We start from the raw sequence: 16,607 nt of genomic DNA, 5'->3' as shown, positions 1-16,607 counted from the left end.
CATTGGCACGTGCCCTGACAGGGAATCAAACCTCGACCTTCAGATTCATAGGTCAACACTCAACCACTGAGCAACACTGGCCCAGCTAATTTCTTCTTGTTGGATGACTAAGCCAGGTGATGGTAGAGATAGTAAAATTACATTTTTCTTAAAATCAATGAGGAAAGAGGATTTTAATACATTTTAATTTGTTAGTTTTATAGCCTATGAGTGCTATTTTGTGAACTTAATAGCTAGAAGTGTCCTAATGCAATTGTTATCCTATTACTGTTTTATCAATACAAACAACACTTGCTGGTTTTAGGAGCCTCCTGCTTATCATAGTTAGGTTTCCATCAGTACTTGGGACAAATATTATACCTGCTGTTTACTGTAAATTTCACTCTGACTAAGATGGAGTGCCACAGGGTGGGCTTTGGGCTAAAACAGAGAAGTTCTAATAAACCAATGCTTCCAACAAGAGTAACTTGAAAAATTGAATTAAAATATATCTTTGAAGGCATAAGAATTGCAAAGGTAGGAGAGTTAAAGTCTTCAAAGTTTCTAGCATTGTTGGGGACATAGTAAAATTATTAGTTTATACTGAACTTTAATAAGTCAAGGATGAGTGTAGTAATCTTGGTCCTCCCCTGTAATGACTGGATGGCCCAACTGCTTTCCTTGGTCAGGCTGAGGCCAGATCCAAACAAGACTTTTCTCTGAACTTGGGAAAGCAAATAGAGATTGAAAAACATTATAGGACTAGAGGCTCTATCATCAGATTGATGCATTTTAACATGATCTTTTCTCTGTTCTTTTCCATTTCCTATTGATACCAAATACAACTTCTTACAACATTTTTTACTTAAAAAAAGACAGCACTGAGCTTGAAAGTCAAACAGTGGTGTACAGCACCCACCTCTATTAGCAGCCTCTGATGCAGGGCTTGGGTTTGAGTGAGGGCATCCCAGGACACTTTCAAGAGTAGCTCCATTTTTTTCAGATTTCGAACATCTCGTTCTTTCTCTCTTTGCTTCCGAGAAAGTTCATCGTGGTAGTTCTGTTTGTCAATGAGACAGTTTCGTAAATTGAGATCCAAGATCCCTCTGTTCCAGGTAAAGAGACAAATGAAAGCGATTAGTCATCAGCTGCCCTTGGTGGTTTTAAAGAGAGCATGATCAGCGTGTACATACAGAACTATTCTCATGTTAGAATCAAGTTGTAAATAATGCCCAAAGCAACTTTGTTTGCAAGCTGGTATCATTTAACACCACAGTCTTATAAAAACCCCAGATGGAATAGTAGGTTGGCAGACTATTTCTCGGCAATTTTACTTAAAATTAGAAGTAAAACTCTCGGGAAATCACGTCACTAAATTGCTCCCATTAGGAAAAAGTCATAATTTCCTCAGAAATACCACTCATGTGTAGAAAAAAACATCCCTCAACTATAGCACTCTCCAGTGATAGGGTTTTCGGGTTTTCCAGAGGCACATTTCAGAAACTTACAAAATACAATAGATTGTATCCTTAAGATTTGGTCACAGGAAATTGAAGACAATGTGTAAAGGATGGAAAAAATACTTCTAAAATGCTTTATTTAATAATATATGTTTTATTAATGGTAAAATTTGATTTAATATTCTATAAAATGTTTATTGAAAAGTTCTATAAAAAACAAATTTGTTTGAGATTATGTTTTGAACCCTCATACATAAATTGAAGAAAAATTTAGATGACATGTTACTAACCTTTCAGATAGTGAAGTTGCTTCATTCTCTCTGGTTAATTCCAATAGCTTGACCAATTGGTTATATTCTCGTTCTTTGATTTCAAGTAAGGCTCGTTTGCCTTCAACTTCCTTTATTACATCCTCCTTCTCTTCAATTACAGCATTAATTTTGGTTTCAACTTTCTTTAGGGAGTCATTTAGTTCTTTGAGTTCCTGTTCCAAGATAATCTTTTTCTTTTCCATTTCTCTGTGAGGGATACATACATACATATACATGTATACCTACAGACACATTACATACACATGGACACACATACATACTCACACATTTGCTTTATTTTGATCCCAGGCTGCCTTTACCTATTTTTAATTCCTCACCAGGAAACAGAAGAGCTGCTCATAAATTCAGGGATCTCAGAAGTGGGGTGAAGATCTCCACTGAGTGCCACTGAGGGCAGGGATTTGTCCAGCCTACCCACTTTCTCCCCAGATCCTGGGTTCTACCCTCATCCTTCCCAGCCTCCCAGGACTAACCTGAATTTCTCAACTTTGGTGCTGGAGGGCTTGGCTTTGAGAACCATTACTAGAGCCTACTTTTTTCTCTTGTTTGGAGATCAGTCACCAGAGCAATCATATTATTTCTCCAGAATTTTTGTGTCTTCACTTATCTTTATCTTTTTAGTTCCTCTAAATCTTGAACATTTCCTCAGTGACTTCTGCCTCCAAATCTATCCTGGATGTTGTATGTGTGTGGGTAGTGGTGGCGGGGGAAAGGTGTTACATAGGTGAATTGGTGGCAAATAGTTCCTATTGTTTGGGCTTTAGGCTTCTGGCTGGCTGACATACTTCTGAACCATGAAATTCTACACAGTTTAAATAATTTATCCCTTGAACATCTCTTTAAAGTTAATTGGAGTTATCCATAAAGATATGATTTATAAGTTGGAAAGAGACTATTGTCCCCAAATTAAGACATAAAAGAGTGTTATGAATTATAGTATTATGCTGTACTACTTTAATGAGCTTAATATACTAGTACACAACCTAGACAAGAACAAATGCAAATATTCTAAAATTATAACAGTAATTTGATGTTTTCAGTGGTTAATATTTCTGTTTTAATGTGCACATATAACTTGGGGGAGAGTAGGCTGGGAGAGATCTATATATATAAAAGCCTAAGTGACCAGCTGACCAGCCGACCGGCCGGTAGCTATGACGCTCAATGACCACCAGGGGGCAGATGCTCCGACCAATAGCTATGATACTCACTGACCACTAGGGGGCAGGCGCTCAACACAGGAGCTGCTGAGCTGCGGTGACTTGGCAGCTGCAGTTCTTGGGTGACGCACCCGGAACTAGAGAGGAGGGAGCCCGATTCTGGGGTGCGTCACCTGAGAACTGCCCTCTCACAATACAGGATCCCTTGAGGTATGTTGTGGAGCCGGTAAGGCCTGATCCCCACAGGCCAGGCCGAGGGCTTCTAGTTAAAAATAAAAATATTAAATCATACACTTTTTTGCGTGTTGTTTTTTCTATTTCTTTTCCAATTTGTACAGGAACTGCTTGGTGGTGGACCACTTCATCCTAGTAAAGAAATGGAACCATATTAAATTATGTCAGGTAAGCAAATTAAATAGGAGAGAAAAGAACTACAACATGTAGAACTTTCACTATCTGTTCTGTACTATGCAGGGTGCTTTAATTATTCTATTTAATACTCACAATAAGCTTACACTATAGTTATGGTTGTTATCATTTTAAAGAGAAGATAACTGAGTCTAAGAAATACAGTGGGTGCTCAACCCAGATTCCCTTTATGGAGGTACACCCATCCATCAGAGGTTGCGGGAGTCGGCTGATAACAGTTCATGCTTGTTCTCTTCTCCAAAACTGAGCAGAGCTGATTTGTTGGGGAACAGGGGACGCAGAGAAGGGGAGAGCAGGCTGTGAAATGACTAACTGATGTGGTGATATAACAGCCCCTCCCCTCTGCCTTTGGCTGGAACAACCTCTGCGGTGCAATTCATGGTCAAGAGTTCCCCATGGGATCAGGTTGATAGCAAGGTTCTCCTGAAACCACCTTGTGACCCAGTTTCTTCCCCAGCTCTATCCTGCTTCCCTCACGCCCTTATCTGATTCTCCTTAGAGCCCTCCCTCCACGAATGCTTGTCTTAAGCTCTGTTTCTAGGAACCTTCCTGAGACTCATGCCCAGAGAAGGCAAAAAATTTCCCAAAGTCGCACAGCTAGTAAACATCAAGGCCAAGGTCAGAAGCTAAGTTTGTCTAACACCACTTTCCACAATGCTCCGAGAGTTCATGGAACGTTCAGTTTTAGCCTCAAGAACCTTATGTACATGGCGTGGGTGATGGAAGAGCCCCTCCTGCCTGAGGATCACAGCGGGTTTTGGGGCCTGGGGCAACACGTGCACAGAGGGTGAACACATCACTGCAGTGTGTGCATTTCTCCCTGGGATCTTGCTCAGTCCTGGGGCAGATCCAAGTTTTGTGAGGCTGAAACTTGTACAATTTTTTTTATTTTTGTGGGGGGAGTGTGCTCTTTTAGAAAAAGAGTAGAAAATTACAAACGCTGAATTAGGTACAGGGCTTTGGAAGAGACTCATGCAAGTGAGGGGCCTGAAGCTTTAACTTCATTGAGTTCCTCATAAATCCATCTCTGCTGAGTTCCTAAGTTCCAGATAGCAGCTGGGTACATCTTGGCTCATAAGACTCATAAGCAAAAAGAGGTCAAAGTGTATCACACTAAGCAAAGAGTGTCAGATGTTATTTTAAAAATAACTCTAGGTTACTTAAATTGTTTTGAGAGTTATTACATGTTTTTAAAAATAAAATGAATGTCAATTATCTCTTAAAACATAAAAACAGGCCCCTCATCAGTTGCATGATAAGAGGGAAGTAGAATGGAACCAAACAGACAATGATTAGGTGATAAAAATATACATAAGAGGTTAGAAAATTTGGTTTCTATTCAAGGAAGAGATTGTGTTTGTGACAATTCTAGTATCGAAAAATGCTTGGCAGTCTAGAGAGGCCCGTTCCTGGGTTGGGACTCCAAATTACAATGATCCTACCGGACACTCTACAGACTTTTGTGAATTCCTAGAGTCCAGCTTTAGTTTGATTGGTTTACTCACAATGCTGAATGTTTTTGTGCGATGATACACCTCTTTGTCAAACCTATGCAGTCAAACTTTACATCCATGCATTTTTATGTCCACACAAGCACAATATCTGAATATTTATGAACGCTAAGTAGCATACCTTTAGGGTGACCTGATATTCCAACAATTCTTCTAGTTCCTTCTGCTCCTTTAGCAATTGCTTCTGCTTAAATGTTAAATCTTCCCGTAAATTTTTAATTTCTAATTTCTTCTGCATTATTTCTTTACGTAATTCTTCGGTGCTTTCTCTCAGTATTCTCATCTTCTTCTCCATTTCCTTTAAAAGTCATGAAGATTATTAGGTTATTTAGAGTCTGAGCAAACATTTGTCTACTTAAATTAAAAATAATTTTACTGGCCATTTTGATTATATTTGTTTTGAGTTTCATGAATGATTTCTTAACAAGTTAAATACAATTTATGATTTCTGACATTTTCGATAAAGGCATGACAATTATACTGAATGTATTAAACATTTTATATTAGATTCATACTCTTTTTTATTACTGCTCTTTCTATCATCCTATATTTTATTTATTTATTTTTTGTTAATCCTCACCTGAGCATATTTATTTATTTATTTATTTATTTAGAGAGTGGGAGGGAGGGAAGGAGGTAAAGAAGGGAGGGATACATACACACACACACACATATTTAGAGAGAGAGAGACATCGATGTGAGAGAGGCACATCGGTTGGTTGCCTCGCACAAGTGACCTGATGGGGGCGGGTATTGAACCTGTAACCCACATAGGTGCCCTTGACCAGGAATTTAACCTTCTACCCTTTGGTGCACAAGCCAACACTCTATCCACTGAGACACACCGTCCAGGGCCTCCTATATTTCAAAGGTTTCCTTTTTTCTGCGTTAATTTTTATCTTATACCAAAAAGTATTAGTGAAAACTTCCAGGCTATTTTTTAGTAGCTTTGTGTTTTGACAAAATTAGATGCAAATAATCTTTGAATATCTGGCTTCTGGTTAACCTGTGTCCCACATGAGATTAGGGAGTATGTACTAGTATTTGGAATTTCGAACACTCTTGCACTCCTAATCTCCCACTTTCTTACTGATATTACTTCTCCCATTTCATGCACATTCTCCTCAAATACCCTCCACTCCAGACTCATAATAAATCTTTGTTTCCCAATTGAATATATACATAGAGAATGTTCCAAAAAATGTATACACATACTTTGAATAATTATAAAGGCAGTGTTTATGAAAATACATTTCATTTTCAAAATTAAGCTATCAGCTGTTGAAGTGTTTATACATTTTGGGGACACCTTGTATATAATATATATTCATATATATAAAATTGTATTTTGCTGTATGCTAAACGGGTTTTTGTGTCTTGAAATTAAAACACCAGCAGCATGCTTTTGAAATACAACCACTCAAAAGGTGTGATGATCTTTCTATTTACTCTGTATGATAGATTTCAAAAATTAGACACAAATTCCTCCTATTCCGGAAAATCTTTGTCATTAAGAGGTAGGGCCTATGTCTCTACCCCTTGATTTTAGACTTGGCCATGTGACTTGTTTTGACCAATGAAATATCCCAAAAATGATTTAAGCATAGGCTTGAAAAGTGCTTGCATGCTGGGGTTTGCCCTCTCTTGAGTCTGTCTCTTTTTTGAGGCTGGAAACCCCTCCACCACGTGACTGACTAGTGGCATGTGACCTTCCAGCCTGCCAACTCGCTGACATACGAATAAAGCCATGCCAGGCTGCCCAGCTCCAGCTGGTCCAACACAGACCAGGTGAATTCAGAACTGTGAAAAATAAGAAACAGTTGTTGTTTTAAGCCATTAAGTTTTGGGTTGTTTTGTTATGCAGAAATAGATAAGTGGTACATCTTTTTGATAAAGATTTCTTGTAATAAGCTGTTTGGGAAACTATAAGGGTAATAGCTATAGCAAAAATAATGTTTTAAAATGCCAGCCACAGAATCCTTTTCTCTTCTTCTGGAAACAAAGCAAATATTGTCTAACAAAACACAGCCTAAATTAGGTGCTAAATAGCTAAAGCCTGTAATAGGCACCACCTACGATTACTCCAGAAGTTATACAGATATTCCTTTCGGTATCGCCCATGGTTAAGACTTCTGGATCTTTCCAATGTTTGGGGTATGATAGTGGCATATTTATATTTATAAAAATGATGTTTGAATCCAGCTATTTTAACAAACTCTAGACCATCTATATAAAACTTACTCCTGGCTTAGGGATCTTCTCAAATTCCTTTATTATGAGGGATTTTTCTTCCAGTAAGCTGCAAAAAATTTAAAAAGGAAGTTTGACAAAGTACAAAAGAGTTAGTTATTGCTGCAGTAATAACTTTTTCTCCCCTTCTCCCAGTGTACTCCCAATGCTTGTTTGCCAGGCCCAGTGTTCATTCTTTATGACGGCTTCAGTGAGTCCCACAGGCCCATGTAGGTGCTTCCCTCCAGACCTCCCACAACACTGTGTAAGCACAACCTCTTGGGGCAGTTACCTCATCACATATAGGTACTTGGGAACATGAACCCCTCCCTAGACTCTGGCTCCTTCCAGTCCTGCTCTGGGCCATTTCTTCTTATATTATTTGCAATGAACTAATGTCTTTTTGGATTATTGCATCAGCTTATACTGGTTTCATCACATAAACAGGTACTACTAGCCAGTAGGTCTGGGAACATGGAGCTAAAGATGCATGCACACCAGGTTTTATTTTTATGAAATTTTATTTGCAATAATGTAAACTAAGGTTAGTATAATAAATATGTGCCACATGGAATTTAATATAGGTTAGCAGTCTTGGCCACAAGGTAAAGCTCAAATTTTCAGAGCTTTGAATACTTATGCCTTTGCTTTTAGAGCTTGCACATACTAGCAAATTGATATTTTACTTCCAAGCTATTGATCCTACACCTCACCCATCCTGCCACTTGGGGGCAGTAGTGTGCTGCCCTCTTTTGGTTGTAAAGGCAACCTTAGTGTGCTTGAGTTTCAAAATGGTGACAAAGAAGCTCTCACAAGTCAATTTATAATCTTTTCTTTAAACAAACATAAAATGGCTAATTCTTTAGGGAAGTTTTAACTAATTATATTTTTATTATTCATTTTTATTTATTTTTATTAAGAAACAATTATTGACTTTTGTCCTTTGAAAAAATGTATGTTTTTGTATTTATAGAGAAATACAGTTAACTGTTGAACAATACAAGTTTGAATTGGGCAGGTCCACTTATATGCAGATTTTTTTTCAAGAAATACTGTAAATGTATTTTCTCTTCCTGATTATTTTCTTAACATTTTCTTTTCTTTATCTTACTTTATTGTAAGAATATAGCATATAATGTACAAAATATGTGTTCATTGACTGTTTATGTTATTTATTGGTAAAGCTCTGGTCAACAGTAGGCTATTAGTAGTTAATATTTTGGGGAGTCAAAAGTTATATAAAGATTTTGACTGGCGGGGGAGGGGTGCGCAGATCAATGCCCCAGGTACTTGTCACATCATTCAGGGGTCAACTATATATCATTCATAATCCCACCCCATCGCACCAGTTGATAATTTTTATTTTCCTTTTATCATCTTTAATATTACTTTAATATCTTTCAAATAAATCTAATAAAGATCTAATATTTAGATATTTCATATCTAAATATTAAGGATTTTAATATATTTAGTTAACATATTCATATTATGTTCCTTTTAGTACCTTTTTTAAAATTTTATTTTATTGTTTAAAGTATTACACATAGTAGTACATATATCTCCTTTTTTATTCCCATTGACCTTCCCCCAGCCTCCCCTACTCCCTGTCACATGCCCTCATCCCACCCCCCCAGTGTCTTTCTTTTAGTACCTTTTAATAAAATTATATTAAATCTGTATATATGATTGAATCCATTTTGACCCAACATGTAATTAAAATAGTTTCCCAATTGCAAAACAGACTTCATAATTAATAATTTAAAAGCTATAGTTTCAAGGTTTTCTAGTGGGTGAATATACCATAATAAAATAATCCTAAATATTATCTATCTTTTACAGAACCCATTATATGCAGGTACATGCATCATTTCTAAACTTCAGAACCTTGCTAATAAGTATTATCATCTTCATTGTACAAATGAAGAAACTGAGGAGTTAGGCACCTTGGCAAAGTCACACAGTCCAGGCTGAACTGACATTCAAACCCATTCCTATCTGACTTCAGTGGGCTTTTCAGTACCAAGCTGCCTCTGGAATACATTATTTTAACATCCCATTATTTTTTATAATTCAGATTGCTTTCAACTTTTCACTTTTATAAATAACTAGAGGCTCAATATACAAAAATTCGTGCAAGAGTAGGCCTTCCTTCCCCTGGCTGCCAGCACTGGCTTCCCTCCGGCACCTGGGACCAGGCTTCACTCCAGCCCTGGCTTCGTCCGGAAGGAGGTCTGGAATGACGTCCAAAAGGACGTCTGGTCTAATTAGCATATTACTCTAATATTTTATTATTATAGTGTAATAAACATATTTATGCAGAATGTCTTTTTTTTCTCCTTTTGGATCCTCATTTTTGCATGGCATTGTGGGGATTAACAAATTTTTGTGTGCCTCTTGATATATGTAAACTCTTAACCTTTTAAACTGACATTAAAATGGAAACCTGTCTGACATTTTCCCGACTAAGGGGTGCTTCAATGTCAAAGCTCCTCAGGATTTCTTTTCTGCAGCAAGAAAGTCCTAACTAAAACCATGTCACCAAAGGTTTTTAGTTTGAAGGACTTGTGGGTGAATGGACAATGCAGGAACCCTGTATGCTGCCAGGTGCAAGAGGCATTATTCACCACCAGGAGCAGAACCAGCCCAATGGGTGGAGGTGGCAAGAAGGTAGATTTCTAAACCAGTACAAGCAATCATCATCTGAGAGGCAGGCTGCACAGAGCTGGGCTGGCTGCTGTGGAGGTGTGGCCCTGTCACCGAGGTGCTGAAGTAGAGACCGAGTGGTCACTGAGAGAAGACTCCAGTGATTCTCACGTGTAGTCAGGGCTGAGAACCACTTTTGGGGCCAACAGTTCTTAAGCTCTGACGTGAAACGGGACCACATAGAAAGCTTGTAAAAAATTCAAATGTCACCTTCGGTGGGAAGGCTTAGCAGGGAATCAGGATCATTAGGGTTGGATCTCAGGTGTCTCTCCTTCGGTTGTGAGGACTAAACTGCAAAACCTGTGCTAAGCTGGTTCTGTTCTTGGTTGCCGCAGAGCAGGCAGGCAGGAAAGATTTAAAAAAATATATATTTTTAATTCATTTCAGAGAGGAAGGGAGAGAGAGAGAGAGAGAGAGAGAGAGAGAGAGAGAGAGAGAGAGAGAGAGAGAGAGAGAAAGAAACATCAATGATGAGAGAGAATCATTGCTTGCCTCCAGTGCACCCTGCACTGGGGATCGAGCCAGGAAAGATTTTTTAAGTTCAGAAGGTGAAATCTGTTCCAGCTGTGAGTTTTCCTTGTGGCTAATCCTGATGATCTGTATGCCTCTCTGTCATATTCTAAGTTGCTAGGGTTCCCGATGCAGTACTAAAATAATTCCTGTTCCCTTCTTACGGGATCTGTTTGTTTCGGTTCCGACGTTGCTGTCACTACTGGAGTAAGAATGGAAAATAGTTACTGCATTCTGGGTGAGCACCCACAGGGACCACAGGAACCAGCTATGGGGCAGTAAATAGTCACGAAGGCCAGGACCACGTGGGGAGGGTCTGGCACATGCGCAGCACAGTATCCCCACTCTCCACGTCCTCTCCTGCGGCAGACAGCGTGGGCCATGGCCTTGTTTCCCCAGCTGATGGGCACTTTCCAGAATGCATCAGATTTAGCATGAGAGACTCAATTTATTTGCTTTCCAAATCTTAGGAATTATTAGAAAGCAGAGAAGTAAAAAAAAAAAAAAAAAAAAAAATGTAAAGTGAAGGCAAGGAAAATGTTGAAAAGAATATTGGAAAACCTTTTCAGGGAAAGTTTCTAGAAATAGAATGAGTTCTATTTTGTTTCAAAATAAATTATGGCCCTAACCGGTTTGGCTCAGTGTATAGAGCAGGGGTGGGCAAACTTTTTGACTCGAGGGCCACAATGGGTTCTTAAACTGGACCGGAGGGCCGGAACAAAAGCATGGATGGAGTGTTTGTGTAAACTAATATAAATTCAAAGTAAAGAAGCGGAGGGGAGAGCAAGAGAACCGGATAGAACAGCCGGATCCGGCCCGCGGGCCGTAGTTTGCCCAAGGCTGGTATAGAGCGTCGGCCTGCGGACTGAAAGGTCCCAGGTTCGATTCCGGCCAAGGGCACGTACCTTGGTTGTGGGCACATCCCCAGTGGGAGGTGTGCAGGAGGCAGCTGATCGATGTTTCTCTCTCGTCAATGTTTCTAGTTCTCTATCCCTCTCCCTTCCTCTCTGTAAAAAATCAATAAATATATTTAAAAAAATAAAAATAAATTATGAACAGTGTTTATTTAATTACTTCATTATTTATTTATAATGTATTCATTTAACTTATTTAAGTAGGTTACATATTATGTCCTGAACTGTATATTTATCAAGAGGTCATCAATAAGTAGTAATCTCCAAACCAAAACTATGCATTAAGACAGATTTAATTATTAACTGACCACATAATTATACTTACCATTAGCATTTATTAATTTACAGTATGTGAAAACATGAGAAAATCAACCAAAAAATTGAGTTAAATCCTTTCTTGATAGCGTATTTGAACAGTATATTATTCTTAGTTGTTGCCAGTGATTCAGAAATTCCTACAAATGTTGGTGTTGAGAAGTGCTAGTTATTTGGGTTTCTATTATTTAGACCCTGAATAAAATGAGGGTTTGTTGTACCGATGTGAAAAATACCATCAGTGTATTTGGATGAATAGTCTCTAACTGACTTATTTTTCTGTGGGGATGGAAATATCTACCTTTTTCCCAGGGAAAGAGTGTTGACTGAATTTGTTTCGGTACCATGTAATACTAAATATGTGAAGCCAATGAAGTACGCAGCCTGTTATTCTTTCCTGACATTTCTTTCGGTATCACTGTTATTTTTATGAAAACACATTTGTTACTTCTTGGAGCTGTTAACATTTGAGAATGCAAAGGAGTCTGCTGAAGCTAACATATCATGCATTACAAATCCAAAAAGAATACACACTAAGCAGTTTTGCAAATGTGCGTTTTGAATGTTCTTGTTCACTGTTGGTCAGTGTGCACGGTCCCTCCCTGTCCCAAGTAGCTCAATGAACAATTTGCCTGTCTATACCTAAAAGGCAAGAGTTCTGGTTGTTTTTGTGTTGTTTTTTTTTCCCCTTGGCAGGAATACTCGGAAATTTTAAACAACTTAAATATCAAGTGACTTATGTTCTTCTTACCCTTTCACGGAAATGTCAAGCATTCATATTTTCAATACTAATGAACAACCACCAATTGTTTTAATTTCATTATTTTTTCAACTGAAAGAGTGCTTACAGAGCACAGAAATAGCTAGGCTTTCTTTTTATAGATTGCACTGGTGAGTCTGAAACTGGTTAGATTGAAAGACAAAAAAGAACTCAGATGTTTTCCTCCTGAATATAATTCTCCTGATTAAGCTAGCCTTCTTCACCCCCCAGCTGGAAAAATAGGCCCCAAAGAGAGGATTCAAAACCCAGGACTTGCAAGGTCCCCAGGAGGTCATTCAAGTCATTTGCTTATCCATCAGCAGGACTGAATTACATTCCCTTGGGCAGAAATTTACCTCTTAAAAATAGCCAGAGAACGTCGTGCCACCTTACATGGTAACTAATTCTAGGAGAGATCGTTTGGCTTTCTCTCCAGTACCCAGGCACAGAAACCTGGATTACACTCATTTTGAAATTCAGGTTAAATAGTGGGATTTGCTGAACAAACTCTTCCGCTGACTTGCTACTCACAGACAGAATGTTAGTAAAGATTTTGGAAATAACATCGGCCCTTCTCGCAATACATTTCTGCTTTAGTTCACTGAATGACATCCTGTAGATTTGGATAAGTAAATGTGTCTTCAAAAAGGAAGTCACTTTCTTCCTTGATCCTAAGGAATAGTTTAGTAAGGGGGGAATGAGGTTGAATGTGTGTCCTGAGTTCTGATATTAGAAGACTAGCCAGATAAGACTCTCAGCTCACATAGGCTTGTCTGGAAAGTGTGTGGGGAACACTGCCATGCAGACACATGATCTGGTGCTGCAAACAGACTCAGGGGCCCCGGCCAGGGCCGCAGAGGGCCAGTGAGCACCAGTCCTGGCTCTCAGGAGTGTGTTCTTTGGCTGCAGCTCCCAAAGCTGGTGGCTTCCCTGACACACAGGAAACACAGCAGGGAACTCCTTTTCCTGAGAGTGTCTCCCTGTCACCTCAGCTTTTTCTAGAAGTTGTGTAACCTATTATTCAGGGACTGACTGTTCTAGGGAATCAAGGAAAGAGATAGGCTTGTGATCATGTAAGCATTGCTATCTCATACTCATTGTGCCTAAAATTCCTAACTTGGTCGAATTTTGTTTATGTGGAAACCACTTGGCTCGCATCTGTCTTCAGCGTGCTTGGGAGAACCGAGCACTTACCTATTCAACCTGTACTGGTTATGGTACTCTCTTTCCTTCACGGCGTTGTATTCGTTTTGGTACTTGAGGAGCTGCTCTCTCATCTTGGAGACCTCCGTGGAGAAGGCCTCTGGGAACTTGTCAGCTTGCTGCAGGTGGAACCGCTGCTGCTGGATCCGTTCTGTGAACCGCCTGGCGTTCTGGAGCAGGTGGACCTCTGAGTCCTGTGTGCTGTGTCCCACAAGAACAGAGTCACATCATGAGGACACACAGGGCCTGCTTTCTCCCAGAAAGGAGGTGGACAAGGCGGTTAGGGTCCCAGCCAGAATGCAAATGGCCATTTAGCCACATGGACTTGAAAGCGAGTGTCAGCAGAAGAGACTTTAATAGCTCTTATAACTTAGCTTCTAGGGAAAACTCGTCAGTTTCAGTTCAGCGTTCCCAGCCTCTGTCTGCCCTGCTGCAGCCCGAGCAGCAAAGTGGACAGTCTACTACTCCATCACGCCTTCCCCGCCCACCAGGCCGTGGGAGTGGGAGCGAGCGCTGAGTGTTCATAATGACAAAAAGGAAAACAGAACTGAGGGATCAAGAGGAGTTAACATGTGGGTGGCAGAAGGAGAGTAATGGTTTTGCAACACAACTGGGAAGTAGGAAGAAATAACGGCACAGCCTTGGTCCTGCCTTGCTATCTGTCACTGGGGCCCCGGGAACTGAGCTGTGGGCCAGGCGATGAGGAAGCCACGCCAGCACCAGCAAAGCTCTGCAGGGCTCTGCATTAGCGCTATTAAGAGGTGAAGGTGTGGCAATAGTCCTTGCATCTGCAAAGAGGTTCAGAGAGATGCCACAGAACTGCATGGAGTTTTCTCCCAGTTAAGCAATGTTCAGGGTGTTGGGAAAGATGACCCCAGACTTTCCATCTAAATCCTCTAAGTTCCTGAGTCTTGAGAACTACATGTGCACACTGGCAGGCAGGACTAATTGTGGGAAATGGAGTCTCCATTTAGGGATGAGGGCGAGGATCTAGCTTGGGGGTGGGGAAGAGGAGGAGGGGGAACCAAAGCTGAGGGCTCTGGAGTGTGCTTAGGGGCCTCCTGGAGCTGGGAAGCATGAGGCAGGGTGAAAATGAGGGGTGCATAGGGATGCAGCTCTGCTCTCCTAGTCGTTCACTCTTGCTCTCATCCTGAGGGTGGAAAAAGGACTGAGCAAGAAAAGAAGGAGGGGCAACGGTTGGAGACTGGGGTAGAGGATGGCTGGGGAATGGCAGAATGGAGTTTCTGTCCACAGCTGCCTCCCCTTGGCTTTTGATGGAGACATCATGCAAGGCTATGCAGCAGGAGGTGGGGGGAAGGAAGAATGTCAGTGTCCCACCCAAATCCCTTGGAGCACTCTCATATATATCAACAGCACCTGTGTGCTCCTGTCCGTGAAATTTCTCTGGCCACAGGAGCTTGCTTGGCTTTTCAAAGGGCGAGCTAAATGTGCCAGGAGCTCATCTTCACAGCAGCAATTCTTAACCAAAGAGGGGTGGGCAAATGCTCTGGCCCATCGGTGGAGAGTTCTACACAGTCACACACAGTGTCCTCAGCGAGACAGAGTCCCAGGTGCCACAGTGTTAACCCGAAGATTAACACATCACCAGCTGGATGCCTCCCATCCCCGTCTCACTTCCCCACTCTCTCACGCTAATTTCCGGTATCACTTCTCAAAGTACTTGAGCTCAAGTTCTTGCCTCAGGATCTGCTTTTGAGAGGAATGCAAAATAAGATAGGTCCCATCACAAGTAAAAATATAAATATGATTGAAGATGTCCCCACATCTTTTACTAAGTAAGTAGCATACCTTATAAGAGTGTCATGCAGGAAGGTGTACTTGGCTTTTAACTCTGCCACTCTGGTTCCAGCAAGTTTTCCCATGGCATGCAACTAGCAAAGAGAACACAGGATCATGATTAGCCATCACCTTCTTTGTGCTGTAAGCAGGAATAACACGAATATATGGACATCTTATAAAATCTTTCAGTTAAACACTGGAGAGAAACTGGATGTTTGGAGAAAATATTTCTAGTTCGATACTGCCTCCAGTAAGCTCTGCATCCCTGGGCAAGTGGTTTTCCTCTCTAGATGAAGACTGCAATTTCTTCATCTATAAATTGAGGAAATGAATTGAGCCAAATTCCTCCAATTCTAAAAAAGCATATTTCTAGGTCTAGCAAACAACCCGAATAGTATAGATTACTAGGATGGCTATTTTTTATGTTGAGAGAACTAGTAGTTATTGAGCATCTATTATGAGCAAGTGTTGTACTTTTTTAATTCACAAAAATGGTTTATGAGGTAGGTATTATCTCCATTTTAAACTAACATTTGAATAGTTAAGTAAGTTGTTCAAAGTTATAGAGTTAGTTAAAGGCAGAATCAGGATTGAAACCTAAGTGGTTCAGCTCCAAAAATCCATGTTCACTCTCGTGTACACAACGCCTCTGCCACCACTATCAAAGAAACATGGAAGGTTATCTAGTACGTGAAGCAATATGATTTATTCCTTTCTCATTTGTAATAAACAAACTTTTGATTTACTCTCTGGGTTAGGTGGTAAGTAGTTAACAGACATCATAACACAGCACCAAACCCTCAAGTTTTACCACAATGTAATGAGTATTTTGTATTAGGTTTGACTTTAGCTGAACTAACATAGTACTGACAAATAGAACTAAAGAAACGATTTGTGTTTTTCAATGCCTGTTGTCCTTACCTCCAACATATTTTCTCGATTCTGTAACTTTCCTCTCCCTTCCCTGATCCCAACACCCCCTGTCAGTGGAGGACTATAAAACCTCTGCTGTGCTCTCCTCCCATCACTGCTTCCACTTAGGGCCCCTGCTCATCTGCTTTCCATGGAGATCTTTTTAAAATTCAAACTAAGTCTTATTTTGCTGGGTGACCAAAACTCTTCAAGTGGAATAGAACTCAAGATCCTTGAAATGATCCTTACAGTCCTGTGTGACCCTGCCACGCTCCCGGCCTCTTTCACACACCTTCCTCATTCTCACAGCACTCCGGCCGTTCCAACTGCCCTGCATTTCCACAAACGCCTGAGTCTCTTTCCTTCCCCAGGGCTGAGGTACTGGCCATT

At 40.3% G+C, this 16,607-nt stretch overlaps 1 protein-coding gene across 1 annotated transcript in view; it reads right to left on the bottom strand.

Moving 5' to 3' along the window:
- CCDC146 (coiled-coil domain containing 146) overlaps positions 1-16,607 on the bottom strand; it is a 119,562-nt gene that overhangs the window by 27,083 nt on the left and 75,872 nt on the right. The window contains exons 3-9 of the mRNA XM_080665436.1: positions 15,315-15,397; positions 13,497-13,706; positions 7,113-7,170; positions 4,993-5,169; positions 3,224-3,297; positions 1,730-1,957; positions 899-1,085 (exon numbers count right to left, since the gene is read on the bottom strand). Coding sequence (XP_080521562.1) covers positions 899-1,085; positions 1,730-1,957; positions 3,224-3,297; positions 4,993-5,169; positions 7,113-7,170; positions 13,497-13,706; positions 15,315-15,397 — 1,017 coding nt within the window. The remainder of the gene's footprint in view (positions 1-898; positions 1,086-1,729; positions 1,958-3,223; positions 3,298-4,992; positions 5,170-7,112; positions 7,171-13,496; positions 13,707-15,314; positions 15,398-16,607) is intronic.

Source organism: Plecotus auritus, assembly GCF_963455305.1.
Source record: "Plecotus auritus genome assembly, chromosome: 4".
Taxonomy (NCBI): Eukaryota; Metazoa; Chordata; class Mammalia; order Chiroptera; family Vespertilionidae; genus Plecotus; species Plecotus auritus.
The sequence above is the reverse complement of the archived record's forward strand: the minus strand, read 5'-3'. Positions and strand labels throughout refer to the sequence as shown.